Source organism: Euleptes europaea, chromosome 6, assembly GCF_029931775.1.
Source record: "Euleptes europaea isolate rEulEur1 chromosome 6, rEulEur1.hap1, whole genome shotgun sequence".
Lineage (NCBI taxonomy): Eukaryota > Metazoa > Chordata > Lepidosauria > Squamata > Sphaerodactylidae > Euleptes > Euleptes europaea.
Window position 1 is genome coordinate 3,764,334 of NC_079317.1, and position 15,361 is coordinate 3,779,694.

General features: G+C 45.2%; 1 protein-coding gene across 1 annotated transcript; it reads left to right on the top strand.

The window, feature by feature from the left end:
• Positions 1–568: 568 nt before the first annotated feature.
• Positions 569–14,992, top strand: KLHDC2 (kelch domain containing 2). The gene is made up of 13 exons (XM_056852233.1): positions 569–740; positions 1,728–1,807; positions 3,220–3,337; positions 4,773–4,888; positions 6,804–6,885; positions 7,803–7,886; positions 9,546–9,626; positions 9,721–9,779; positions 10,166–10,275; positions 11,743–11,815; positions 12,653–12,740; positions 14,063–14,115; positions 14,829–14,992. Exons 1-13 carry the CDS (start codon positions 585–587, stop codon positions 14,950–14,952), a joined length of 1,224 nt encoding a protein of 407 aa, XP_056708211.1. The 5' UTR covers positions 569–584; the 3' UTR covers positions 14,953–14,992.
• The last annotated feature ends 369 nt before the right edge of the window (positions 14,993–15,361 follow it).

Here is a 15,361-nt window from a genome sequence, read left to right on the forward strand (position 1 = left end):
GGGGTTACCACACTTGTATTCCCAGCGATGTATTAAGAGTTTGAAAACGTTATAAAAAATACTGTTCGCACTTTGTTTGGCCCCTTTAGCTGTGAAGACGTCTTCTAACCATTTATAAGCCATGGTATCCAAAACCCCTTTTAAAGTGATGTTTTTTACAACATTTTCAAACTCTTAATACATAGCTGGGAATACAAAGTGCAGTAACCCCCTGCCTTTCCATTCTGCCGGCTGAGGAGTCCCAGGTAAGTTCAGATGCATCACGTCACTGCAAAAATCCACCTGGGAGCCATGTTATGGAACCACTAGAAGCGTTCTAGAACACAGGTAGCGATTGGTGTTCTGCAGGACTGTGATTTTTATGAATTATGAGAAGTTCCTTTTAAAAATGGGCCTTTGCCAAGTCTCGGCATTTGGAGGGCATTTCCTGAAACCAGGGAATGGGTTTCTCAATCCACGTTCGTGCCTTCTGCCTTGGTGGGGAAGAAGGGCCATTGCCATGCTATCTGGCTTGGCTCAAATGGATTGTATAATCAACACAATTATCCTTCTTTCTCTTCACAGTACAATACCATAGTGTTGGCATGGCAGATGACAATGAAGAGTTGCAAGCAGACGAGGATCTCCCCATACCAGAGGAGGAGACGTTTGACCAGCTGGAGAACAGCAGCCCTGCCGAACGCAGCGGCCATGTGGCAGTCACCGATGGTCAATGCATGTTCGTGTGGGGTGGATATAAGGTGCAATAAGATACAATAAAGGTTTATTGTTTGTGGCCGAAGGCTATCACAATCTATCATATAAAACATTAAAATTAAAATTACATTAGAACAGTCTGACCCCCAAGAAGCTAGTAATTAAATATATTCAACACCCTGGTTAAAAACAGCTGTATCCTGGATTTTCTTGGCCGCTAAAGCAAACTGACACTTTGTAGGGAACGTCAGGATTGGCATCTGGTAGGAGAAAGCAGCTTCTCTGGATCTGAAAACAAATTTAGTCCCTTTAGAAACGCTGCCAGAAATCTAGATCTGGCCTCTGTTTAAAGAGGCCAGAATAAAGTATATTTGGATATAAGGTGAGCAGCCTTTCCCAAACTCTTCTCCTGTTGGAACACAAGCAGAAGAAGCTGCTCATTCATTCCCTGGACCCACAGAGGAGAGGCCTGGAAAAGATGCAGAAAGGCTTACCAGTGTGGATGGAGGAGGAGGAAGCTGGCCACCAGTTCTGCAGCAGGCAGGATACCTTTTCTTGGGACTCCCACATGCTCAGTGGCAGAGCATCTGCTTGGCATTCAGAAGGCCTTAGATTCAATCCCTGGCATCTTCAGTTAAAAGGACTAGGCAGTGGGTGATGGGAATGGCCTCTGCCTGAGACCCCAAAGTGGCCAAGACTGACTTTGATGGGCCAAGGGTCTGGTTCAGTATAAGATAGCTTCATGTGTTCGTGTGTTTCAGAAGGCACCCCTTGCTGATTCTGTACTGAGCCCTGTACCAAACCTAAAAACTGGGTAGAAGAGTGGGATCTGGCTGAAACAAACAGGAGCAGAACTTTCCAATGCAGCATCCCAACTTTTTCAGCTGGAGTTGGCATTCTTTTAAAAGTACAAATATATGGGTATAACTTGGGATTCTTTCTGCTGTTGGCACAAAGTGAAAACCTAGGATATTTTAAAACTAGTTATCGCTGGGGTGACGTGATATTTCCCCCTTTTTGCCCTGCTGCAGAATGCCCAGGTGAGGGGCTTTTATGACTTCTACCTGCCTAGAGATGAGATCTGGATCTACAATATGGAAACTGGAAGATGGTATGAGACTTGAGAGAACTTTTTTTAAAAAAGATTTATCTATTTTATAATAAGGGGTACAGAGGGGGAAAGGGGAAAAAATAAAGCTATCCAGCATATATTTAAAAAAGCAAAGATCAAAGAACAACTCGAGCAGACTACATTGTCCTACTTTTCAGTGTCATTTTTCAATCTTGTAGTTGTCCAAATTATAAAACAAAAGAGGGAAATCATTCGGGCAAACAAAGCATACAATATAATCGGAGAATGATCTCCTTTAATACCTGTCATTGAGAGAACTTCTAAACTCCAGATACTCCAAAATGCATGCTGTTGATGGCTAGCTTTTAATGTCCACTCCCTTTTTTCTGAAAAGTTGTATATTACATTATTGATTTTCAGGACTTTCCAAGATACCAATAGTGGTCATTTTATATAGGCACTGCCAATGTAAGGAGTTGGCTGCCTTGAGCCAAGTGGAAAGGCGGGGTATATTTATTTTAATAAATAAATATACCCCATGTGTGATTTTGCCATCAAGTCACAGCTGATTTATAGTGACCCCATAGTGTTCAATGTCGGAGAGGTAGTTTGCCATTGCCTGCCTCCACATGGGCTGAGAGAGTTCTGAGAGAACTGTGACTGGCCCAAGGTCAACCAGCAGGCTTCATCTGCAGGAGTGGGGAATCGAACCTGGTTCTCTAGATTAGGATTTGTCACTCTTAACCAATACACAACACTGGCTCTAAAAATAAAGAAATCAGATAGTAGGGATTATTTCCAGACCAAGGAAAAGCATTCGGGGAGGGGGTAGGCATAACCCCAGGTGGATCCCAGAAAAAGGCAGAATATATTTTTAAATGGAACCCTGTTTTAAAACAAACTGGAAATTGCTGCCCCGTAGGAGGAGAAATGGATTAAATCAATTGTTTCCTCTTGTTTAGCCATTTTAATTACCACCCCATTTCCTTCAACCAGTTCAAGGCAGGTCATGTAAAATGAGTCCATTAAAATCCATCCCTGTTGATGTGAGGCTTGGTTTAAACGCAGCGGTGGTGAGGCTGAAGCGCAGAGTTTTGGGACTTTGCAGTCACGTCTTTGAAAGAGGCCACCATCTGATGTAACCACCTACATGTGCCATGTGTTGTTTTTCACAGGAGGTAGCCCACCTCAGTTGAGAAGCTGTGTGGGTGCAAAGTCTCCCAGGTGAGCGGTTTTGCCTTGCCAGCATCACACTGAAATTGGGCCCGAATGTTCTGCTTATCAGAAAAAGATCTCTCATAGACATGCTTTGGAAGACTGTGGCGTGATTATGAGGCAGCAGTCATGCTGTAGGGTCTCTGGATTCTACTGGTTATTGGAAGCAACAGAGAAACACTCAAAAGGACCGGTTTGCTGTCTAACCAAAAGCCTTTCTCACGCTATCTTGCCAGGACAAAGCACAGGACAGCGGGAGACGTGCCCCCTTCCATGTCGGGCAGTTGTGCCGTCTGTGTGGACAGGGTCCTGTACCTGTTTGGAGGGCATCATGCGCGAGGCAACACAAATAAGGTCTGTCGTTTGATGAGGGGGCGAAATATGCAGCATGAACAGTTTTGTTCCTCAGTGTGTTGAGTTAAAATGGGTCAGGCGGTCTTGCATAATGGGACCTTCTTTCTGGGTTTTGGTAGTCATTTTAGAGATCCCAACAGGTGGACTTGAGTGCCTCTAACGTTCATTCTGGCTCTGAACCCAGCAAGTAGCCAACAATAGACCTGTCCTCTGTAAATCTGTCCAACCCTGTATCTTGCAGCAGTGAGTTACACAAGACAACTACCTAGGCAGTGCATTCCTAAGGGGGATATTTCCGTGGCGGCTGGGAGTGGCGCAGCTGGGATACCTCCTAAGAAGCTTCCCAGCCGCCACAGAAAGAAAGAAATGTTGTAGGAGGGGTAAAAAGCAAAATAGCGCTGGAAAGTCCTCATAGGGGAAGCAGGGCTATGCCACCTAAAAAGGTGGTGTGGCCGAGCAGCCGCGGGAATGGACATTCCTGGGGCAAAAGGAGCTAGGAAACTGCCTAAAGGCAGCTTTGCCCCTGGGAACGCATCCCGGGATGCTGGTGCTGGGGCTTTCACCATGTGGACACTGGCGGGAGGCTGCGCTGACGTGGAAGGCTGGTGCAGCTCCGCAGTGCCCAGGCACCAGCAGAAATGCCCTCCATGCTGGCATAAGTGCCCACTATCATGGGATAAATGGGCACTTACGCCAGCACAGGGTCTTGTTGGCTCCTAAGCTGATTTGCCCCCGCTTAGGAATGTGCCCTTAGTGTGAAAAATACTACTTTCTTTTGTCTGTCTTGCATCTACTGTAAACTAGTTTCAAGTTCTAGTACTAGGAGAGAGGGAGGAAACATTCTTGTCTGTGCTTTATTCCACACAATGCACAGTTGCAAGTTGACCTCTCTGTCAACTTTTTTCTGAACTTAAAAGTCCCTGATACTTTAACCAAGCCTCATAGAATCTCAGTGAACCACGAGGAAATGTGGGAGGTGAACATTTTACTAAATAAATAAATAGGACAGGCACTCCAACCCATTTCTGTAGTTGAGGAGAAGAGAACAATGTCAGCTGTTTTGGTTTCCCATTGGGGAGAAAGACTACTTTTATATTTACTTCTTTTATGTTTACTTCTTTTATAATACATAATCTACCTTTCTCCCCAATGGGGACCCGTGGTGGCTTTCATCATTCTCCTCTCCTCTGTTTTATCATCACAACAACCCTGTGAGGTAGGTTAGGCTAAGAGTGTGCAACTGGCCCAAGGTCACCCAGCTAGCTTCCATGGCAGAGTATGGATTCAAACCTGGTTCTCCCAGATCCCAGTCCAACACTAACCACTACACCATGCTGTAAATAATTTTCTGGCTCTTCAGTAATTGGTTTGAGATGCGTTCCTGCAGATGTGTTTATGTGTGCCAAACCTGCCTTTCCCCTTTCCTCCATCGTAGTTCTACATGCTGAATTCCAGAACAAACGATAAAGTCCTACAGTGGGTCCGGGTGGAATGCGAGGGGGTTCCTCCGTCCTCAAAAGACAAGCTTGGTGTTTGGGTGTATAAAAACAAGTAAGTTGGCGAGAACAAAAGTTTGACTGTTCCAGGCAGGGCTTGCTTTTCCTAAACTGATTGCGGGATTGGCTGGGTCATTTCAATAAAAAGCGGCAGGCAAGATGGGCTTGGCTCGCAGCCTATTCACTGTTCCTTATCCATCTCTCCTCGCGCCGGGGGCTCTGTTACTTATTGAATCATGTTGTACTTTGCCGACCCACTCAACTTTGGCATAACATGCCTTGTGTTTTTAATTTTAATGTCGTTTGTGTTAATTGGGTGGCCTTGTTTTTTATTTCATGGCCTGCAGATTGAATAAAGTGTGCTGGATGTTGATTTTAGAAAGTTTTTACTTGATCAGGAGAGCAGCAATCTTGTCTTGGGGTGTAGGTGGTAATTTGAAAAATAGGGACTGGGCTCTCCAGAGGGAGGAACCGCAGGAGCTGGTAAAATCCAGTACTGATGGCCTATTTGTGAATGATGTTACTCCAGTTTATTACATGGCTGGTAATAGGGGCCACAGTTAAAGCCTATAGAAGAGGTGTCTAAATGAAAAAGACTTTTATTCCTGCAGGCTAGATGTTTTAAAAAATAATGAGAAGATTATAAGATCTATTTCAAACTCAGAGTTATGCACAAAATAACCAGAAATCAGGAGGTAAATTAAAATATTGAACTCTAAGAGCACAGTTAGGGCTCGAAAGTGTGATTGTAAGCAATGTTAAGCAGCAGTATTATGAGTCTGGAATTCAATAATCAAAGCTTGCTGCTTGACTTCCCAGGAAAGAAAGGAGGACAGACTAATTACTCCAGAATCTCCATTCCTATTTGTATCTTATGAAGGTAGCTTTGACTCTCAAAAGCTCATACCCTGAAAATCTTGTTGGTCTCTAAGGTGCTGCTAGAATCTGGCTTAATTCCTTCTGTATCAATAAATAATAATACATTAATTTATTTTAACCAAGGATATAGAAAAGCAGTTTAAGAAGTTTTATCAGGAAATACAGACATCATAAGAACTAAGAATTAAAATTATCCAAAATGTACTTTAAGAGAGTAATATTCCTAAACTTCAACAGGATACAGAGTTCTTAGAAGCAATGTTTTTTTGACTTACTGAGATAGTTGATGCTGTTAAAGGAATGAAAGCTGAGAGAACTCCAGGCCTAAATATACCTTTGCATAGGTTAGCCACTATATATAGAAATGTGCAGGATCAGTTTTACTTCGGATTCACATCCTCTCTAGTCTGTGTCGTTGGAGGCAGTTTCCAACGGAATAAAGATGCTTGGCTTCCTCACTTTTGATATTTAGTCAGGACCACATTTGATTATTGGAAGCTGTAAATTGTGATTCTAATTTGTGTTTGTTAATGTATTTTTATGGTTTTTGTTCTGTTTCTATTGTAAGCCACCTTGAGTTCCATTAAGGTAGAAAAGCAGCCAACAAATGTTTTAAATAAATTAATAAATAAAGTGATAATAATCCTGTTCACCTAAAATCCACAAAAGCAGCAATTTAAGGGGGAGGGGAAGCTAAAAATAATAAAATATCAGGGCCCCTGGAAACTCCCTGATGACAAAGAAAGGCTTTGCATTTCCTCTGACATAACCTTGACCAGAAACATATTCTGTGGCCTCGGAGCTACCACTGCGAAGGCCCTGCTGCAGTACCATGGTGTGCATTGCTGACTTTGTGGATGGTGCTTTCAGCAAGTCCCACCCTCCCCCAAGATCATAGTGGATGAGTGTATGTTCCTTTCATTTAAATAAATAGTCAGTGGAAGTATCCCCCAAAGATTCCAGATGATATTTTTCAAGAGGTGGACAAGAACCTAATTTAATATTTAGTCCTAAAGGCAAATCCTTGCTTGGTGCAAGTTTTTCACAAGGTTGTCTCTTTTTGCTAACCTTCTATCCCTTCTGTTGGCCAGGCTGATATTCTTCGGTGGCTATGGGTACTACCCCGAAGGAGAGCAAATTGGAACGTTTGAGTTTGATGAAACCTCTTTTTGGGTAAGTCCTGCTTCTTTCACCCCAGAATCTTCTCAGTCAGGGTCTTCACAGTTGTGGACAGCCATCCTGCTGAGAATGTTTGTGTCTTTACTTATAACCCGGAACAATTGTTCTGCAAAAGATAACAATATTGGGTTGGATCTTATGGGATAAAGTTATGAAAGGACTCAGCAGGGCAGCTGTTCCCCTTCCACCAGCATCCCTCATCTTCTGCCAGTGATGGAACCCAGTTCTCTGACATGGTAAGAAGAACAAAAAGGTCAACGCCCACCCCTGTGATGTTGTAGGGTTCCCCAACTCTCAACAGAAGGTTTTCTGGATGCACAGGAGCTGCTGGCAGAAGCACAAGGTAGGGGGGAGATCCAGTCCTGCAGTATTTTCCAGATCAGACTCCACCGCTTCAAACCACTGCTCTTATCCACTACGCCATGTTGGTATAGACCACAGTCCCTAGTAATTTGTCCAAGTAACTTTGTGCATCATTATCATAGAGTTGGGACCACCAGGGTCATCTAGTCCAACCCCCTGCACAATGCAGGAAATTCACAACTACCTCCCCCCACATACACCGTTACCCCTACTCCATGCCCAGAAGATGGCCAAAATGCCTTCCCTCTCATCATCTGCTTAAATTTATAGGATCAGCATTGCTGACAGATGGCCATCTAACTTCTTCTTTTGTGCCTGCGTAGAAAAGCCCTCTTGAATAACTCAGTTTTGCATACTTTGTGGAAAGCCAGGGGAGTGGTAGCCTTTCTGACCTCCTCAGGCAGGACATTCAATAAGGTGGGGGCCACAACAGAGAAGGCAAATGTATGGGGACGCCATGTAGTTGTTCAAGGTAGTGAATATCGAAAATGCCGCACAAACAAGAGGAGCTGCGTGACTTCTAACAGCCTCTCTGTTCCTGCCTAAAGAACTCAGGTCTTCCTCGAGGATGGAACGACCACGTCCATATGCTGGACACAGAGACTTTTATGTGGAGCCAGCCTGTGACGACGGTAAGGGCGTTTCTCTTTGACAGCCAGAGTGGCAACTTATGCAGTATTTTGTGTGTCCCCCTCACTCTCCCAGCTGCTGCTTGTAATCTTTCTGAAAATGTATATTTTTAGCAATCAGCACAGAACTCCCTATTTAACCAATGTCGCAAATCACAATCGTAGAGCGTCTTTCACATCATTACTCATCCAAACTATGCCGAGAGCTTTATTGGCGGGGCGCTATTCTCGAATCCCAAGGGATCAATGTGTCTGTATTTGTGGATCCTCAACTCTGGAGGACATGCCTCATTACATCCTATTTTGCCCATTGTATGCAGACCCAAGGGCTACATTTTGGCAGAAATATTATCCGGTATCAATACATACTCGGATGCAGAGAAAATTATACTTCTGTTATCTGATATTGATGCACATGCATCATACAGAGTCTCTTTGTTTGCTCTTGCAGCAAAGAAAATAAGGTCTATCGTGGTATTGGAAGAAGCAGCTACTTTTCTTTTAAATTGAAGTGTTTTAGTATATCCCATTATCTATTTAATATTTTACTTGTGAATCTATTGCATTTGTATTTTATTTATTTGTTTTAGCAAATTGTGATGGCCAATGGCTATACAATAAAATTTTTCATTCATTCATTATAGTATTCAGCATAGTGTACTGAGAACTTATTTATTTTATTTATTTCTCATGTTTATATCCTGCCCTCCCCCTGCCAAAGCAGGGCTCAGGGCAGCTCACATCATAAAATATGCAGAGTTCAACAATTAATTTATAAATACATAGAACAATGATAAAATTTAGAATCCCAATAAAACCAATAAAGGTATCAAACAAGCCTGAAAAACGATGACGCCAAGACTTATAGATGTCCTCCCCACAAACTGGGCAGTAAATTGGGAAGTGAAAATAAACCATAGATGGCCTAAATAGCAGTCAGGAAAAGTTGGTGAGGAGGAATGAGCTCAGAGTCCTGCCTTAAAGTCTTGGTTGGGGTCACCAACATGGTGCCCGCCAAGTGTTTTTAGAAAGTAAATGGGGCCTGCTGGGACTTTTTCCCAGAACGGCTTCTGATTGGCTGTGCAGATTTCTAAAAACACAGCTTTGGCAGCAGCTACCATCCCAGCCCAAGGATCTTCACTGTGACTGAAGGTATTGCTGCGGCAGCCATTTTGTGGCTGCTCCGACCGCATTATGTCAGAATTCGAAAGGTGCCCGCAGGCTCAAAAATTTGGGGACCCCTGCTTTTAGTGGTAGACAAGCCACCCTCTCAGCCCCACCCCCATCTGCAGTGTGGGCACTGTAGTTCTGGCCTTCCTCACAGGGCTGTTTTAAGAATTACTGAGAGAATACATGAGGGGTGCCGTGTGGCCTTAGGAAATGTGTGTGCCAAACTATGCTTGTGGCCACAGTACTGTGGGAAAGGTTGTTTGGCTCTGGAGCGTGTGTATGTCTTACCCCAGGAAATACCCAGATGACACAGATGGAGGGAAGGGGACATGGGGAGGGTTTTATTTTCTGAAACACTCAACCCCTGGGGAAAGTCCTTTGGGGGCAGGGAGTTACATTGAAAGTCACATATTTTGCCCATGACACTTCTGTGGTGGGTTATCGAGCTCCAAAATGCCGTCTGAATAATGCTTTCTGGTGTTCTTCCCTCAGGGTAAATCGCCCTCTCCCCGAGCTGCCCATGCCTGTGCCACAGTTGGGAACCGAGGCTACGTCTTTGGGGGCAGATATCGAGTAAGCAGTAGACCAGAGCGGGAGGCAGTTTGTCCCTGAGGGAGCAGACGGTGCTAAGATTGTCTCTCTCTGGTCTCTTTCTCTCTCATATCAGGACTCTCGAATGAACGACCTCTACTGTCTCAACCTGGATACATGGGAGTGGCATGAAATGTGAGTAGATGCTGGGCTCCCCTGATGGTCTGGCTGTATCTAGACACATTATTCCCACTTGCCCTTTCTAGGGGTTTGCCTTCTTCCTGTTAGACCTGTTATGAGGAGGTGCCGTGGCTCAGTTGTAAAGCATCCGACTGGCAGGCAGAGGGTCCCAGGTTCAATCCCCGGCATCTCCAGCTAAAAGTATGAGTTAGGAAATGATGTGAAAGACACTCACCTGACAACCTGTAGAGCTGCTGCCAGTCTGGGTAGGTTCCCGGGTTCCTCGCCCCTGCCAGGGACATGACCTGCTGCTTCGGTGGGGCGGGGGAAACGGTCGGGTTTTTCAGCCCCATCTACAATTTCCAACCATGTTGACTTGGGGTGGTTTTCCCCATTTGTAGAACCACGCAAGGGGTATCCCCCGTTGGCCGCTCCTGGCACTCTTTAACGCCAGTCTCGTCTGACCACCTCTTTCTCTTTGGCGGGTTCACCACTGACAAGCAGCCGCTGAGTAAGTACTTCCCATGAGGCCCAAACGTGGTCATCAGCTTGTACAGAAGGGCCTTTCCACATAATGTGGCCAAATTTAGGGTGTTTTTTTTCTTGGTGCAATTGGCAGTTATCCAGAGAGAGCGAGTGTTGTGTAGTGGTTAAAAGTGGTGGTTTGGATCTGTGGATTCAGATCTGGAGAACTGGGTTTGATTCCCAGCTCTTCCACATGAGCGGCGGAGGCTAATCTGGTGAACTGGATTTGTTTCCCCACTCGTACACACGAAGCCAGCTGGGTGACCTTGTGCTAGTCACCCTCTCTCAGCCTCCACCTACCTCACAGGGTGTCAGTGGTGGGGAGGGGAAGGTGGTTGTAACCCGGTTTGAGTCTCCCTTAAGTGGTAGAGAAAGTCAGCATATAAAAAACAATTATTCTTATCCGTCTGCCGCAGGGGTGTGGGAAATAGCTGTGCTGCTCTTTACAGGCACACACGTATACCTGGTTCACCCCTTTGAAGAAGTGTTTTTGGTTTTTATTTTAAGGTGAGACAGCTGGGGGGGGGGTTCTATTGCTTGTTAGTAACCACATCTGAAATAACGGGTTGTACCCTAGCATTTGCCTTGACCCGGACTCATCGGATCTTGGAAGCTAAGCAGGGTCGGGTCGCGTTAGTACTTAGATGGGTGGCCACGAAAGAAGTCCAATGTTGCTACACAGAGGCAGGCAATGGCAAACCACCTCTGAATTTCTCTTGCTTTGAAAACCACATGGGGGATCATCATATATCAGCTGTGACTTGACAGCAATAAATAAATAAATCCAGTGTGTAGTGGTTAGGAGCGGTGGACTCTAATCTGGAGAAGCGGGTTTGATTCCCTGCTCCTCCAGAGTGGCGGACTCTAATTGGTGAACCAGGTTGGTTTCCCCACTCCTCCACATGAAGCCTGATGGGTGACCTTGGGCTAGTCACAGTTCTGTCCAAACCCTCTCAGCCCCACCTACCTCACAAGGTGTCTGTTGCGGGGAGGGGAAAGGATGATTGTAAGCCGCTTTGAGACTTCTTAAAGGCAGAGAGAAACGGGGTATAAAAACCAACTCTTCTTCTTCTAATGGTCACATCTTCTGGCACAAGGGATTGTTTTCTCGCATTGGAGGAAGTCACTTCTGTTAGCCAAATGGATTGGTGGGCTTACAGCTCCAATGTGTTTGGTGTGCAGTTTGACATTTTGAGTGCTGTTTTAAAAAAGGAAGTTGCTGACCTTCTTGTTTGTAAATCAAACATAAAACCAAAATTTAAAATCCCAGTTGAGGACTGCTTTAAATACACACAGTTCTAAATAAAACAGTCTGAATAGCCAAAAGTAAGAGAAGGGCGTCAAGCGCGATACCTGCAAGTTTGCAGACTCTGTCATTGTATCTGAACTCAGCTTATTTTGTCACTCATGAGAAAGTACCTCCAACTGCAAACATCTCCTGTGTTTATTTCAGGTGACGCCTGGATTTATTGCATCAGTAAAAATGAGTGGATACAATTTGAGCACAATTACATAGAGAAGCCCCGGTAAGGAGAGCAGCACAAATCTGTACTTTGCATTAGAATACATACAATGCAACCATGGTCTGTATGTGTTATGTGGCATCAAATTGCTTTCAACTTACAGCAACCGTATGAATGAATGCCCTCCAAAACATCCTATGGTTAACAGCTTTGCAAACTGAGGGCCGTGGCTTCCTTGACTGAGTCAATCCATCTCATGTTGGGCCTTCTTCTTTTCCTGCTGCAATTGTCTTTTCCAGACTATTGTCTTCTCTTAATGTGATTAATATACGATAGTCTCAGTTTGGTCATTTCAGCTTCTAGAGTGAGTTTGGGCTTGATTTGACCTAGAACCCACTTATTCGCATTTTTGGCAGTCCAGGGTAACTGTAAAACTCTCCTTCAAACCACATTTCAAAGGAATCAACTTCCTTCTCAGCAGCTTTTTGTAGTCTACAGCTGTCTTTTAACCCAGGCAGCTAGTTGATGGTTGTCAAATGTCATCAGCATAGCCAGTCAGATCACCTGTTGGGCGAGAGCCTCATCTAGCCCCCCCCCACTTTCTACAAGCACTTGGTGGGCACCATGTTGGGGACTCCTGCTCTTGGGTAGAAATACAGAACCACCTTGAGAACCTGCAGGTCAGCCGCAGCCCTTCCACCGCAGAGGTGTTTGCCAGTTCAAGTGAATTGCTCAGCTGCCACAGACATGGGGTGCAGCTTGACTCTCCCACAGTGGGAACTGCTTAGCTGCATGAGCGGTCCCCTGTCACCCCTGGAATTCCAGCCAAGCATTTCTCTGTGCATCGCTCCTGTCTCTGGAATTCATGTTTACACTTGGTATGTGGCTCATCTGTTGCAGGCTTTGGCATACAGCCTGTGCCAGTGAAGAGGGGGAGGTGATTGTCTTTGGCGGCTGCGCTAACAATTTACTTGCCCATCACAAAGCAGTAAGTTTCTTGTTCGTTTATTTTTAAGTGCATCTACAGTATAGTTCACTTGGGAAAAGGGAGGGGGATGTGTGCCTTTTGCAAAACACCACAGGCTCCATCTGGTCAGTTCATGCAATAATGTGGTGCAAAACCTCTCCCAGCGTTTTCCACTGGTACACCATAGGGAGCAACTTCACACAGGCAGGGGGACCTCTGGTAGCATATATCTTGGCATGAGACAACTCAGGGAGAGCCACGGCTGGGCTTGTGGGGTAGCCACACCTTTGCATAAGCACCACATTGTTCTCTTTTGCTTTCAACCATGGTAAGAACATCAGAAGAGCTCTGCTGGATCAGACCAGAGAGGGTCCATCTAGTCCAGCATCCTCTCACACAGTGGCCTACCAGTTCCTTTGGGGGTCCAACGACTGGGCATAGAGGCTAAGGCCTTCCCCTGATGTTGCCTCCTGGCACTGGCATTCAGAGATTTACTGCCTTTGAATGTGGAGGTTTCCTTTAGCCACCATGGCTAGTAGCCTCTAAGAGACCTTCTCCTCTATGAATCTGTCTTTTAAGGCTGTCTAGGCCTGTGGCAATCACTACTTCCTCTGGTTGCGAATTCCACATTTCAGTCACTTGTTGTGTACAAAAGTATTTATATCCTTTTGTCCGTTGTGAATCTACTGCTAGTCAGCTTCATAGGATGCCCTTGAGTTGTTATTTAGGGATAGGGAGAAAAAGTACTTGTGGTCCTTCACCTAGACACATTGGGCATAAGGGTAACACTGGCTTATTGAGTTGGTTGACCTTCGGAGTTACCTAGAAGCTGTGCTTTAAGTGTCCTGACCTGGCTTTGGGGTGGCTCTTGGCACCCAATTGATGCACCGCCCCAGGAGCTGGGCGGCACTAATGTACTATGGAAATACAGAGTCAGGAAGATCTGTATCCAGCAGGCTTGGTAAACTTTCCCTGTCTTGTGCTTTAGCTAAATTCATAGCAATAAAGTTTTCCTGTCTAAGAGAGAAGACTGTGATTCAAATTCCTCCTTGCGTGCCTTAATCACTTGCTCACACTTAAACACGCATGCACAAGGGAAGGGCTGAAGTAATTGGGAAACTGCCCTTTGCACATGCTCAGAGGCAGCAGACCCAGGGCAGGTTTAGGACAGGTCCCTGGATAGGAGACCACCAAGGAAGTTGAGGGTAGGTGGCAGAGGCAGGCAATGGCAAACCACCTCTGTTCGTCTCTTGTCTTGAAAACCCTATGGGGGTTACCATAAATCGGTTGTGATTTTACGGCATTGTCCACCACCACTAACCTGTATGCGCTTTCTTTTTCAGGCACATAGTAATGAGATCCTTGTGTTTTCTCTGCAACCAAAATCTCTTGTAAGGTATTTAAACAAACAAACTTTCAGAGCTCTTGCATCTGTATATACAACATTAAAACGGGGAAGTAGGTAAAGTCTGACTTCTCAGTGATCAAGCCAGGATCGGGTGGCCACATAGCAGGAGAGAGTTTGTTGCTTTATAAAGTCTGTGAGATTTTAAACTGTCACCTTTTACGTGCTGTATAACTGTTTTATATAACACATAAAAGGTGAGTTTAAAATCTCTGTTAGGACTGCCAATAACTGTTTTAGAGATCCAGCATGGTATATTGGTTAATATACCTGGGAAACCTAGGTTCGAATCCCCACTCTGCCATGGAAACTTGCTGGGTGAATTTGGGCCAGTCACACTCTCAGCCTCGACTCTGGCTCAACCTCCAAGGAATACCAGAGGCGTGACGCAGGCAATGGCGAACCATGTCCCAATGTCTCGTCTTGAAAACCCGACCAGGAGTTGCCAGAAGTCAGCTGTGATTTGATGGCCAAAAAAAACCCACCCTGAGTGGAGAAGGGTAGAAAGGTAGCTGATAAATGTTTTAAATAGTAAATAAATGTTCACTTTCAGCTCAGGGGTTAGGAACTACAGAGCAGTGAATAGAAGCTGTGAAGGTCTCAGTTCAGTGGAGATGGGGCTGGGCCTTTTGGCAAAGCAGACGGCAGGGGTGGGGGGCATTTTCTGTTTCTTCACCCGTGCCCAAACTCTCCTCTTCCTGTAGACTCTGCCTGGAGGCCATCCTGTGCTTCAAGGAGGTCCTGGCAAGCTCCTGGCACTGCCTGCCCAAGCACCTGCTGCAGAGCCTCAACCAGCGCTTCGGCAGCAACAACACCTCCGGCTCCTAGGAAGCCCCGGTGGAGCCCTCGGCTGCTGCCCCCACCCACCCTGCCCCATGCATGGATGAGCCCTTCTGTAAAGAGATGTAGTAATAATTTGACCATCCTTGTGTGACGTTTGTATAGGTTAATTTTTTTTTTTTTTTTTTTTTGCATCGTTGTAAGGTACACCAGATGCTTTTTGGCTTTGGTCTCTTTTGTTGCATGTGAATGGCTTAGAGAGAAAGATAACCTATTTTTGTGTAAAATGATGTTTGCAATAAATGTATTTAATGCAAGTGGAGAGAAACTTGATGCTTCGTTTGTACTGCTGCCTCCCCACATACAGAACAGTTGGGGATATTTAACAATCTACACTATAGCATGGTGTAGTGGTTAAGAGTGGTGGACTCTGACCTGGAGAACCGGGTTTGATTCC

Coding starts and splice junctions, on each gene's coding strand:
- KLHDC2 (XM_056852233.1), top strand. CDS start 585: ATGGCAGATGACAATGAAGAGTTGCAAGCAGACGAGGATCTCCCCATA. Junction 9,780..10,165: donor ACATGGGAGTGGCATGAAAT/GTGAGTAGATGC, acceptor CCCCATTTGTAG/AACCACGCAAGGGGTATCCC. Junction 14,116..14,828: donor CAACCAAAATCTCTTGTAAG/GTATTTAAACAA, acceptor CTCTTCCTGTAG/ACTCTGCCTGGAGGCCATCC.